The sequence below is a fragment of the Curcuma longa genome, chromosome 1, assembly GCF_044706935.1.
Source record: "Curcuma longa cultivar G26 ecotype Majalengka, Jawa Barat chromosome 1, ITB_CL_G26_1.1, whole genome shotgun sequence".
NCBI classification, from domain to species: Eukaryota; Viridiplantae; Streptophyta; class Magnoliopsida; order Zingiberales; family Zingiberaceae; genus Curcuma; species Curcuma longa.
Window position 1 is genome coordinate 8,340,721 of NC_133861.1, and position 13,887 is coordinate 8,354,607.

The 13,887-nt window shown below is 37.0% G+C and overlaps 1 protein-coding gene and 1 pseudogene across 1 annotated transcript; both read left to right on the forward strand.

Annotated features, from left to right (window-relative positions):
• Nucleotides 1-1,547: 1,547 nt before the first annotated feature.
• LOC141823592 (IQ domain-containing protein IQM2-like) lies at nucleotides 1,548-3,845 on the forward strand (annotated as a pseudogene).
• Nucleotides 3,846-10,008: 6,163 nt separating this feature from the next.
• LOC141822375 (vacuolar cation/proton exchanger 1a-like) lies at nucleotides 10,009-13,174 on the forward strand. Its single transcript, XM_074709824.1, is given in 13 exon segments — nucleotides 10,009-10,148; nucleotides 10,150-10,369; nucleotides 10,557-10,624; nucleotides 10,736-10,764; nucleotides 10,865-11,061; nucleotides 11,142-11,369; nucleotides 11,515-11,652; nucleotides 11,867-11,983; nucleotides 12,060-12,113; nucleotides 12,206-12,322; nucleotides 12,444-12,535; nucleotides 12,649-12,720; nucleotides 12,801-13,174. Coding segments are annotated over 12 exon segments (1,383 nt in total). The 5' UTR covers nucleotides 10,009-10,077; the 3' UTR covers nucleotides 12,701-12,720; nucleotides 12,801-13,174.
• The last annotated feature ends 713 nt before the right edge of the window (nucleotides 13,175-13,887 follow it).

Consider the following 13,887-nt stretch of genomic DNA (forward strand, 5'->3'; position numbering starts at 1 on the left):
CAATCAGGCAGAGCGACATAAGGACTTTGATGAAGACCTCCAGCACCCATGACTAAAAAGACGGAGAATAGGTTAGAAAGAGGTCAAGACATAATAATAGGTAACATGAAAATTGTAGTATGAATGTAGTATGACACATTCAATACATGGATGTTCAAGAGATATATTAATGTTCAAGTTAAATTAGAAAAGAAAGAATATTGAAGACTAAAGAGAAATAGGAAAATGAAAATCAGTAATATGTGGCCTCCCCTCTCTTGCTCTTTGTTATTGCCGTTACCTTATATCGGGGTGAAAGTGTAGGCAGGACTCCAAAGAACATGTCTATGTAATTGGCGCACACCTTCCTTTAACGGGTGTCATAAGCTCTAAATAAATTCAATGTTTGTTCAATTTGATAAAATTTTCTATATTCATTCAAATATAATAAATAAATATATAAAATAAATCAATATTAATAAATTTAGTTCGTTAATATATATATATATATATAATAATTTATAAATTTTCTAATATCAGATTACTCATATTAATATAGTAAAAATAATACAAATTTTATATATTAGATTTTTGATAAATAAATTTGAACAATGCTCAAATAAACAAATAAAAAAACAGTTAACTTCGATTCGTCTTAGCTCGTTTACATTTAAATATAGCTTAAAACAATCACAGTGTCAATGGGCAAATGGCTTGGAGCTCAAGGAAAGAAAAGGAAAGGTGGTCAGGTCATGTGTGTGAAAATGGTTACTAACTCATAAAGGATTCATGAAAAATTTAGTATTTCTTGGACGACGTACTGCATGACACAATGCATGTAGTTGTTGAGGTCTGAGGGATATTTACACGGGAGCTATTAGATCAGATCAACCTGCTGAATGGAAAACATACCATGTAGATGATATGAAATGGTTCTTTCAAATCAAGCTGAGAGAACTGGAGAGACGCCGTATACCCTCCTGTTAAGTCGTCGAGAATCGATGCAGATATCTTAACTACCTACTGTTTATATATAGTCTTATAGGCCAGAACTACGCACAGGACATTGAACTCCGACGATCGACATGTGTTGAACCTGCTGGATTCACGCGCTTACTCTGTCAGTATTTGGATTAGATTTGGTGAAACTTGTAGTACTTGAAGCACGTGGTTAGACGATGTTGAACGTTGGCCACCGTGCGTCAGGTCGTCTCCCACGGGTTCTCCGATCAGCGCTTCCTTAATTAGTTCTTCACACCGTCGTCCTTTGTGGCTTACCAGCCTATTAGGTGTTCTTCAGAGCTTCATATATAGGACAAGGTGTGATTATGTGATTTTGCTGCCTTGATCCTTTTTTTCTGTTCTGTTTTGTCTTTCTTTTAGGTTCCTGATCTTGTTTTTATTTTAAAGATGAAAAAAAGTGTTCTTATTGCGGCTGAAACATAAAATTCAGATTTTTTTTTTGTTAAACAAAAACTAACTGAATCAAGACTGTTCTTGATCTGTGGAATTTTAAATGGACCAAGTAACTCCCTTTTTCTTCATTTTTGCAGTAGTTTGATAACTAAATGGGAATGGCATTCTCTTTCCCTGTTGTTGGCTATGACGCCGGGATTGGTGGCTTGGAAGCTCTGCACGGTTTAGGCGACAGCGTGAGATCATTTCTGCGCGTCATCAGCTGCAATGGCGGAGACTCCGAGCCTGCGGCTTCTGCTCATGGCAAGTTACTATTCCAAGGATCCATGAGCCTTAGTGGAGGGGAAATTAATTCTTCCCTTGAGCCAGACAAATCCAAAGAGCCTGATCATGATTCCAAAAGTAGGAGGTTTAGTCATTTGAAGAAGAGGTCCCTGGACTCCATCTTGATTCAGCCTGACTGTCCTGAGAATGAGGCTGCTGTGAAGTTACAGAAGGTCTATAAAAGCTTCCGGACAAGGAGACAACTTGCAGACAGCGCCGTTCTTGTGGAGCAACGCTGGTATGACCTTTGCTAATTGCTAGCTACGTCTCATCAACTTATTTCAGATATCTGACATGGGAGATCTTGTACATTTAATTAGGTGGAAGTTGTTAGATTTCGCGCTGCTCAGACGGAGCTCAGTGTCGTTTTTCGACATCGAGAAGCAAGAATCAGTTGTTTCGCGATGGTCTAGGGCGAAATCCAGAGCTGCTAAGGTATTTGTTTCCGACATTACTGATTCTGATCGTCGTATGATAGTGATACTGTAAGCAGTAGACGTTAAGGTTTCAGCTCTTGGTTTCCAGGTAGGAAAGGGTTTGTCGAAGGATGATAAAGCTCAGAAACTTGCTTTGCAGCACTGGCTTGAGGCAGTAGGTGTCAACCATCGCAAGATGCATGTTTTCCTGCATGTTTTCTTCATTCGAAACTTTTCGATCGCTTATGCATTGTAGCAACGAATGGGCAGATCGATCCTCGACACCGTTACGGTCACAATCTCCAATTCTACTACGATCGCTGGCTTCAGTGCGAGAGCATGCAACCCTTCTTCTACTGGTCAGTTTGTCAGATCCTAATCGTTCCAATGGATAATCTCAGAGAATATTTTCCTTACACATCATTCGGACTGTTAGGCTTGATGTTGGAGAAGGAAAGGAAGTCAACCTCGAACAGCAATGCGCTCGATCAAAGCTTCAACAACAGTGCATCAAGTATCTTGGCCCTGTAAGCAACGTTTTCTACAAACATATATACATATAACGTACGTGAGCATCATTGCTGAGATTTGGCGTATCCATTTCTGCAATTATCTCTTCGATTCTGCAGCAAGAAAGGAAAGCATATGAAGTAATAATCGAAGAAGGAAAATTCATGTACAGGCAGAGCAGGGAAGTCTTAGATACACGTGATGGTCCAAAAGGTTCCAAGTGGATTTTTGTCTTGAGCACATTAAAGAAATTGTATGTTGGTCAGGTGAGTGATCTCTTTAACCTAGAAAAGTTTGCAACTTGTGAAAGTGTTTTTGTCTGTGGAGTGACTGAAATCATGTAGCAAACACTGCAGAAGAAAAAAGGAACATTTCAGCACTCTAGTTTTTTGGCTGGAGGAGCAACCTCTGCTGCTGGCCAATTGGTAGTAGAAAATGGTGTTCTGACGGTAATGATTTTTGTAGGTTAATTTTGGTTTCTCAGCAACTATTTAGAGTTTTATTTATTGTAGGAATATTGATTTGGCAGGCTGTGTGGCCTCACAGCGGGCATTACCGCCCGACCCAAAAGAACTTCGAGGAGTTCATGAGCTTTCTTCAGGATAACAATGTGGATACCAGGGATGTCAAGGTGAGCAAGTCAACGAACCTTATTCATGCTATGAACAACAATCATAACTTTTTTGTTTTACTTTTTGGTTCATACAGAAGAATCCAACTGAGGATATATGGCGCAGACTGCAGAACTAAACTTGTCCGAATTAAATGCCTTTGTCAATCTGGAAACCAGAACTGATTCTTCTCATGCAAATAAAAACCTGATACATTTGGGCTGTTGAACACCAGTCCTTAGCTTCTCGAGCTGATCCTGACTTGGGGACTGCGGAAAAACTAGAAGAATCACTGAATGAAGAGAGCGAGCAAGTGGTGGTTGAGAGCAAAGGTAGCGCCACAGAACCAAATAGAATCAGTTCAGACGAGGAGAACGAAATGCTGAGCAACTCTTCTCGTACAAACAAACTTTACATAAGAGGTGGTGAAGAAAAGGCCATACCGTCAGAAATGATTCTAAGAAGGATAAATTCGAAAAGGAAAATCCAATCTATCGCCTACAAGTCTGTTGGATGTCTTAGATTTGATTCACCAAGGCTTGCAAAGTGCCATTGTCGGATAACAGATGCAGCATCTACTGAGAGATAGATCTCAAAAGAAATAGGTAGTTCAGCTGTTTTGTATGCATACATAAACTAGAGTAGTACTGTTTATTTTATTCTTTTTTCCGCGCTCTTACAGGAATCATCTCACTGCAATTGCATTAAATATATGCCAGCCGACAGAAATTAATGCCATTTTTTCCCTTCATGTTGATGTGTTCAATATTATTTTGATATGCTAGCCGAGTTTTCTTTGCAAATCTATCTTATTCTTGCGTACATTCATCTCATCAAACGAGGTATATATGCCCACTCGTACACTTCATTGCCTCATTCTTACAAACTATTGGATCGTCTACTGCCAGTGCTTCTGAATTTATCATGAAAAACTTCTGTAGAGTCAGATTGATTATCTACAAGATTAGTCGATTCTACGAACTGGATGTCTAGTGTTAAATAAAAATATAATAGAAAATATAAAGATATTAATGTTAATTTTCTTTTCTTCCGTGAGACTAAATGTGCCATTTCGAAGGACAAGGAGGTGAATAGTGAAGTTGCAAACAAAGATTTCTTTTCGCTTGCTAATTACTTACCAAGGATACATACATAATTAATTAAGATAAATAAAAATATAATAAAGGGGATATAATCATTTATTTGGTTCATAACCTCCAAGTTGTTACGTTCAAGACCTATGCAGAGAAGCGTCTGTCCACTATCCTTCTCCTCTTCAGTATGTGCTAGAGGTGGAGAAATCTCTTACAGTATATAGAGCTTTTAAATACTGAAAAACAGAAGGTATTCAGTATGTGTATTCTGAACAAGAGTTCCTCGTCTTCCTTTTATAAAATTTGATCATGGCACTTCTGGTGATCGGAAAGCCTTGTTTAGTCGATCAAGAATCGTTGACGTGGCAGGTTGATTTGATCCATGAGATAATCTTTGCTCATCCTGCTATTGGTGTCACATCCTTTGGTGGCCCGAATATCATACCAGTCGACTAGAACTCGACCAACTTTGGACAACTACTCTATATCTTTTATCACGTATCATCAGGTCGCCTGATCCCACACTCCAGTTGCCTGATCCGGCTTACATTCAATTCACGTTGTTGGATCAGCTTCTACATGGCATCCAGTCACGCAAACTCCATATCCGGTCACTTGATCTGACTCCAGCAATAACCTACCAATCTGATTAGGATTATCCTGTGCATAGGTCTCTCAAACTTGATATCTGATCAACCAAAACTTGTGTTTTGATCTCTCGAACCTTCTAATTCAGCCAACTAGGTCTAAGTCCGTCTATGGTTGAATCTACCCTTGTACTAAATATAAGTCACTCGATTCATTTCACCAGCTCACCTTACACAGGTTTCCTTGCGCCTGCTCGTTTCTCGAATACTCACTCCTCGTGCCATCCTTATCACTCCATGCACCAAAGTACTATTCAGTAGCTTCTCGTACCTCGGATGCACTAAGCTCATCAGCTTCCTTCCCGTACCATCCTTCTTGCTTGTGTCTTCTGCCTCACTGTCTTCGATACTTCTCATCCTTTCTAGTCCCTCGGGTGTCTCATACCATCTTTCATTGTATTCTACTAGATCTTGAGTCATATGGTCCTATGTATTTTATAAATTCCTGCACACTTAGACACTACCAGTAATAACAGCAAGGTTTAATTTAAACTAATTTGATAACACATAAAAACAACAATGGTTCAAACCACTTGGGGTTACAGAGATCCCCTTTAACCACTCCGGAGTACTATAACAAAAACCTTATCCCAACCACAATTGATGAATTCAAAATGTGTGACACAATTGATGAGGTAAACAAGAGTCGAGATTAGTGGAGTCAAAGACTTTAGACATGAAACTTTAGGGAATAAAATTCTCTGGCATGAGGTAAATAAGAGTCGAGGTTAGTGGAGTCTAGACGATCTCAACCATTAAAATGGATGAGGATGGTGCAACAATCAACTGATCAAGATGATCTAAATCAGCTTGTGATTATTTGTATCAATTTTTTAGGTGCAACTTGACTTATTAATGAATTTGTACCTTCACTATCTGTTATAAAATTTTGGACAACTTAAATAGAAAATAAGTAAAAAGGCTTATTTTGATAAAAAAAAATTGATAAGAGTTTTTTATATAAAAAAATTAATAAGAAAATATGATAAAAAATTATGTAAAAGTATTTTATATGATACTTTTAAAAAATAAAAAGTATTTTTAAAATAAAAAAACTAAGTGTTGTTGTAAAGGATGTCCTTTTTATCTGTAGCCTTTTATATATTTTATTAAAAAAACTGTAATAGACAGCTTAAAATCGTTGGAAAAGAACAAATCGAGTAGTGCCGTGCCGTGCCGTGCCGTGCCGTGCCGTGCCGTAGCACTACTATACCATTCCCACGATTAACATAACAAAATTTTAAAAATAATAATAATGCAAAATATCTCAATTATAATAAATAATTAATATTAACTTGTGTGCACCACGATAATCTGTACATCTCAATCACGTTGGACGGTCAGACCACCTTCGAAATCAATTGCTTCTGTGTTTCTATCTGATAAAGACGAAGTGCCTTCACATGTGTGAGTGTGTGTATATACACGTGTGCATGCCAGGGACCTCACACTCCATCCTTATCGCCGGGAAATTTCCTCCGACCTTCCAACGTCTCCATCGTCTACTCCACCATGTTTCTTCTCTAGCTAGGGCGTTTAATGGGTGCGTTTATGTGTTTAACTTATAAATGAATGACGTCACAAGAGTTAGTGATAAATGTGCATACTGATAAAAAAAAATGATAATCCCAGTAGTCACATCTCTGGGGAGTCCCACGGAAATTTCCCACCGACCACCAGGGTAAATCGGGAAGCGCATGATAAATGTGCACACTGATAAATATGGTGGAGAGTCTGAATCACTATGATAATTTTTAAAAGATATTCTTGATGATCAAAATTTATATTGATAATTTACTTATATTATAATAGTCAATAAGTAATTGATAGAGTCATCTGTGTAATAGTAAATCTAAGATATCATTAAACAATTACTCTCAAAATAGGAGATATCACTGTTGTCTATGTAAAATCAAAGAATAATCTAATGGACTCATTAATCAAAGGGTTAAATAGAGAATTAATTGCAAGCTTAGATTGTTGCCATCCCAAGAACTAAGTCTAAGTTAAGTGGAATTAAGGGTAATTTATAATCACAATTGTGAAAGTTGTGAACGTACACACACTTATAGAAGAGGTGCAAATCCAGAGCCTGAATTGCACTATACCCAGATGGCTCTTGTATGAGTGCTACTTGCACCTATCAAATGAAGGATCGATCGGGGCAAAATAATTGTCCAAAGCGGATCAGGTAATATTTTATCATATTGATCAATTTTTTACCGCTTGCTCATATATGTAACGGATGTATTAATATGTTGATCTGAAACAGTCAAACGATTAATCGTTAATCCATAACCACTCAAGTGAAATAGATGACCATTAATGGTCAACAGTTGGTGTTTCAATCCAGGCCAGTAAAGGTGATAAATGTCTTTTATTTGGCGATTTAATATTGCTAAGGGTCTGAGCTCGTATATAGGTTGCGACTAAAAGTATAAGATAGAGATGAACAAATATGCTGAGCAGAACTCCATCCAACTTTATTCCCTCTCATTTTTCTCTGTTGCGCATTTTGCTCGATAGATTTCCCACTCAAGTACCTATTCAGTTCTCCACGAACAACCTGCGCTAGGTTGCAATCATGGTATCATCGTTGTATCATAGGAAATAAATATCCAGTGTGATTCGAAGCACCGCCAAAGGAGATGAATATATTTTAAGAAAACTACATTCAACGCAAGCGACATCTCAATTTCCCACTCGAATTCAGCAGCCAAGCACACGCCTTCCCGACTTGGCATTCGACTTCCCTCGAAAAGCTCTCAGGACTCAATCTCTCAGACTCAGGGTTACTTTCCAAGTACGCATCCTCACTTCCTGACCAACCGGACTTCGATACCAAGTACTCAGCGCTCAAGCAACAACAACTCACTTAGACTTGACTGATTCAACAGTCAGCATTCCAGCAATGCAACTCACTTGAGAAGCACTCAGGTTTCTCAGACCACACAGTACTTGCTCCGGAGCACTCGACATTTAGCCAACGATGTCCCACTTGAACTCGGTGAAGGCCACTTGGTAGTCTGGCGTATGGATACATGATCAACTTGAGCGCTCAGTAGCTCAGACCACCCAACAATTCATCCTTTCCTTTCATGTTCGATAATTTGAGATTATCAATTTAAGTCATCTTGACAGATAAATTAAATTTATTATTTCAATTAATAATTGAAATTCAGACTATTTCTTATTATCATCCGCAAATATCTCCAACACTAACTAAGGAGGTTTAGTGAAATTTCTATCTTTTGTTTAGCAATATTTATCGTTTTAGTGTCAATGTTTTATTTGTCATCTTTGGCTTTATGAATGATGTTCATGCGACCACCAACATTGGACGAGAGCTTGTGATTCATAATTAACAAAGTAGTGCTATACTTTACAAATTATTAGTATATATATATATATATATATATAGCTTTCTAATTTGTTCACGTTTTCAAACTACTTTTGTGTTCGCTCAAACTTTGTTAAAAACTTTTTTTTAAAAAATAAATGATATTGTAATGGTCAATTTAAAAATTTAGGAATAAATGTTTTTTTAATAAAATCACTATAATTACAATGGCGATCTTATAATATTGTCTTTTCAACCACTGAAATGTTATCAAAGTATTTATAGAAAATACAAAATAAAAAAAATATGAATATATATGAATGAATTTATGGGAGCATCGTGCGTGATTGTGATAGAGTTTTGTATTGTCATTTTTAACCATTAATATATCATCAAAATATTTTTAAAAAAATTAAATATATATTACTATCTTTTCAATGATCAAATAAAAGTAAGGACATTAATGAATTTTAACAAAACCTGTGAGTTCAACAAGTCTTTTTTGACAAGACACTTAAAATATATATTTAATAAAAAACTATTATCAAATTATTATCAAATTTGGACTCTTAGGTCATCAAGACGACATTGCTTATGAATTACCTACCTAGTAGTGTAAAACTTATACGTGCTCTTGGAGTATAATTAAGTTAGTTATGACGAACAAATTTATTAAACTGGACAAAGGTCGAATTTCGATGAAGTTGAAGTAATGTCTTCTCCGTAGTGGTCAACTGTAACTTTCTGATTTATCTCCTCACAGATAATCGTGAAGCCGATCGTGTGAAACTGCTGAGGTGACAAATTTCACTTTTTACTTAAATAGAACTTATACGCTCTAAGAAATAACAACTAGTAAAATTCTATAGGTGACTAAGATTACTTTGCATTCAACAACTGTACTGTTCAAATTCAAATGTCTTTCCTAAGGTGGCTGGAGAGTTCAAATCAAATCATGATTTGATTTGATTTACATGATATGTAAATCATGCTACAATGATTTACAAATAAATTATTTTAAAAAATAATTAAAAGTATTAAATGACATATATAATATACTATGAGTAAAGCATGAGTCTATTGGAAGAGTTAGATATTTAAATTATCAATATATATAAGCCATTAAACACTCTAAATTATTAAAATAGGTAACCTAAAGAATATTTTTTTGGAGGCTCATAATTTTCTAAGCCCTATAAATTCATATACCATGTTAGTTGGCATTTTATAAAATATATAATCAGCCAAGCCCCCTAAAGTAGCTCATTCAAAATAAAAATATATTTCAATATCACACTTCAACAATATATTTATTTGTCTCAAATGATAAAAATTTTAGCTTAAAAAAAAGTTAAGGAAGCTGCTCTTTAAAAACGAGGGTCATATGAAAATTTTTAAGACTAAGAGGTGTTTTCAGGTATTTCTCACTAAAGTTAAGGAGAGCCAGCTGCCGCAACGGACAACCCTGCGAAGCTTCCTGGAAACTGCAGAGTTTGTTGTCCTCCGCACAGATTCGCCAACGTCCGTATATAAACAAGTAATAAATAAAGCGCCGTAAAAGCAGGTTTTTTTTTAAAAAAAAAACAATTTGAAAAAATGGACAGCCGTTCGTCTACCGAGTAAAAGTCTTATTTGCCCTTTGCCACGGCACCATATCCGTGGCGGCAGATAGCTTTTGATAGTGTTAAGAATGGGATCGACGACGGGGCACGAGCAGAAAGGCTTTTGATAGAATTAAGAATGGGATCGACGACGGTGCACGAGGTCGCGGCGCTTGAAGCTGGGAATCGCGTTAAATTGGGGGACGGCGGCCGGGGAGAAGGAGGCGCAGCATGCGTGGCGAACGGCGCACAACATGTCGTCGTCGTCGCTGCGGAAGAAGTCAGACTTGTCTCTGGTGTCGAAGGTGCGCTGTGGACTGGTCAGGGAGCTGCTCGCCAATCTGCAGGAGATCTTCCTTGGCACCAAGCTCTGCATCCTCTTTCCTGCCATCCCTCTCGCCGTCGCCGCCAACTACTTCCATTTCGGACGTGTATGTTTCTTTAATTAATCGGTAACTCCTTTTTAGCCGTCGTGCCTGGCATGTGTTTGTAGAAATGCCCTACTGGGATTTTCAATTGTTTTGCTGTTGGAGTTTGAGTAACAAATGGTTGGTGGCTGTTAAGACGTTTGGCAGTGATAAATTATGTGATTTTGACTGTTTGAGAATTGAGAGACAGGAATGGCTATTCGCTTTGAGTTTGATTGGCCTCACTCCACTTGCTGAGCGAGTCAGCTTTCTCACAGAGTAAATTCTCAATTCGTTTCTGATCTTGATCTTTCCCTATGGTGTTATAACCTTTTCTTTAATGTTTACTCGATCACAAATAACTTTTTATTTCTTGATTTGCGTTGGCAGACAGATTGCCTTTTATACTGGTCCAACTGGTGAGCACACACAAAGTTCTTTTTGCTTGATTATTTCTTACTCCTATTTTTTTTTATGCTTGTCACTGAATTTATATAAACTGCGGTTCTTGTGCTACAGTGGGTGGATTATTCAATGCTACATGTGGGAATGTCACAGAGCTTATTATTGCTTTTTTTGCCTTGCAAAAAGGGAAGATTGAGGTGGTCAAGTGTTCCTTGGTTGGATCCATCTTGTCCAATCTTTTATTTGTCCTCGGGACCTCTCTTTTCTTTGGTGGCCTGGCCAACCTAGGCGTGGATCAACTCTTCGAACGAGTAAGCTGTCACAGATTGATTAGCTGCTATTATAGTTGGACATGATTATAACGAATTAATCTTTTCCATTAATTCTGCAGAAGCAAATTGACGTGAACACTGGTCTTCTACTCTTCGGTGCACTTTGCCACACCCTGTTGTTGTTGTTCAGATATGCTATCCACTCAGGTGACAAAACGGTGGACAGCACAGCTCCATCCATGATCTTGGCCTTATCGAGAACTTGCAGCATCATCATGCTCCTTGGCTATGTTGCTTACCTCTTCTTCCAGCTAAAGACCCATCGCCAACTTTTTGAACCACCAAAGGTGAAAGAATAAAGAGTGAATTAGTAGAGTTAGTGTGAATGGAAATGCAATAATTAAATTAGAAACACAATCTTTACAAGTGTAGAATTTCGTCCAAAGTAAAAGTGATGAACTTTTTTCTCTTAATTTGGGCGAATAAATGCAGGAGAAAAAAGACGACGACAATGATGATGTGGTAACTGAGGATAAGCCAGTGATTGGATTTGCAAGCGCAATGGTTTGGTTGGTGGCTATGGCCATTGTGATTTCCTTGTTATCTGAGTATGTTGTAGAAACCATTGAGGTATATTTTTGATCTCTCATGATCTTTATCGCTTAATTTAAAAAATATAGAAATCTTATCCTACTTAACTTGGCCAACCGGTAGTCTTAATCATTGTGTATTTTCTTTGTTGAAAATTTCAATTCAAACATCTTTGAGTAATATGTTTACATTTAGCTTTAATCATTCAAGAAATCCATTAATGATGCATTTTGGCTTGCAACTATGCATTTAGGCTGTTTCACATTCATGGGGACTATCTGTGAGCTTTATTAGCATCATCTTGCTTCCAATAGTTGGAAATGCAGCAGAACATGCTGGCGCCATCATTTTCGCTTTCAAGAACAAGCTGGTAGAGTCTTTATCATTGTATAGTTTAACTATGTAATTGTATGAATAATTGTGGTTTAATTGTTGAACTCTCACAGGATATTACTCTTGGTGTTTCCCTTGGTTCAGCAACCCAGATCTCCATGTTTGTTGTAAGGATTTAGTTTGATGTAGCTTTGAAATGAAATGTTATGTATATGTGAAAGAATAGCAAGCTTACAATGTGCTAATTTGCCCTTTTAAGGTTCCATTATGTGTTATTGTGGCTTGGATAACGGGAATCAAGATGGATCTTGATCTTAATCTGTTAGAAACTGGCTCATTGATTATGGCAATACTAGTAATAGCGTTCACTTTACAGGTAACTTGTAGGGGTATGCTTGCTAGTGACACTAACTTCTGTTGTTTTTTTTCAGTGATTTTGAAATGCTAGGATTCAACCAAAATTCTTCTTTAAGACTCAACCAATGGTACCTTTACAGGATGGAACTTCACATTACTTGAAGGGACTTGTTCCCTTGCTATGCTACTTGGCAATTGGTGCATGCTTCTTTGTTTTCAAATCCCCATTTCAGTAAGTCTAAAAAAAAAAAAAAATTAAGTCTTCTCCGTAAGTGCATCGATTTGGTCATTTTGGTTCAAAATTTATGATCTCTGATGTAAATTTAACTGCACTAATACATGAAGGCATCAGCCAACGAGTTCCATAACCAGAACAGCTGCAGTGACTGAGGCCTAGCTAATAGCTAGTAAAAAAAGGTAAACTATTCTTCATAATTACCCATTAATTTCCTACTTGTTGGTTTTACTCTTGAATTCAGCACGAACTTTGCTTGCAGAGCATGCGCAGGAGCGGGTGAATTGCTGCTTCAAATCATTTTCCCCTGAGCAAAAGGTGGCATTAGCAAGGGATTTTTGAAATTAATTTCTTTCAAGAAAAGGTCGTCAACCATATGTTAGACGACGTCCAAGTAAAAAGCATGGAAACATGCTACGCTTAGCTTGAAGAAGCATATATAATTATAATATATATCCATGCGATTTTCTTCAGCAAGAAGGTAGAATTCGCCACCTCAATAAACCCACACGGTCGGGGTCACCATGTGATCCTCAGAAATATTGGTTGTTACTTTATTATTTTTATTACTTCATAAGTTGCATTCGTTCTTCCAATACCATGTATTTTATTTTACTTATACCTTTTTTGGATAAATCTTGCCGTGCAATATTTTTTTATATTGATAATGATGACTAGTTTGTTTGAAGCCTATCTCAAATAGTTAAGATGAACATGATTTTGGTGATGATGATTACTAGTTTGCTTGTCTGATTAAACTATTTTGATGAGTGTTTGTTTGTTGGAGATCAAATAATGCTCAACAAGACTCCACGATTGAAGTTCCTGCTATCCTTTCTTTTTCTTTCAGAGAAACATATCGAAACCCGAGGTGTAATTTATTGAGAATAATGATTGTAGTAACCTAATAATGATATTAGGAATCTAATTGTATGCCTCCGGGGCATAGCGAATTTACAGAAGATAACAAAGGTTTAAATTCGTTGAGATAATACTTTCCTTCGTCGTAGTCAATTGTAATTTCTCGATTTATCTTCTCATAGATATCATGATCGATGAGGCCGATTGTGTGGAGCTGTTGGGTGGCGGATTTCATCTTTGCAGAAGAGGAATTTAATTGTAAATATCATGGATTATAAAGTTCAAAGTATAATTTTATAGCTACGAGGGAAGTGCAATATACAACTAAATACTAGAATAGTTTACTCCTAGTAGGAGTGTTTTCGATCAACAATCTCTACTACAATAAACCTCCAACAATACACTAGTCAGGCCTCCACTACAATCATACTTGTTCCATACAAATACGCCTCTTTGCACTGTTGATCCAAGGCTTTGCTTGCCTCGTC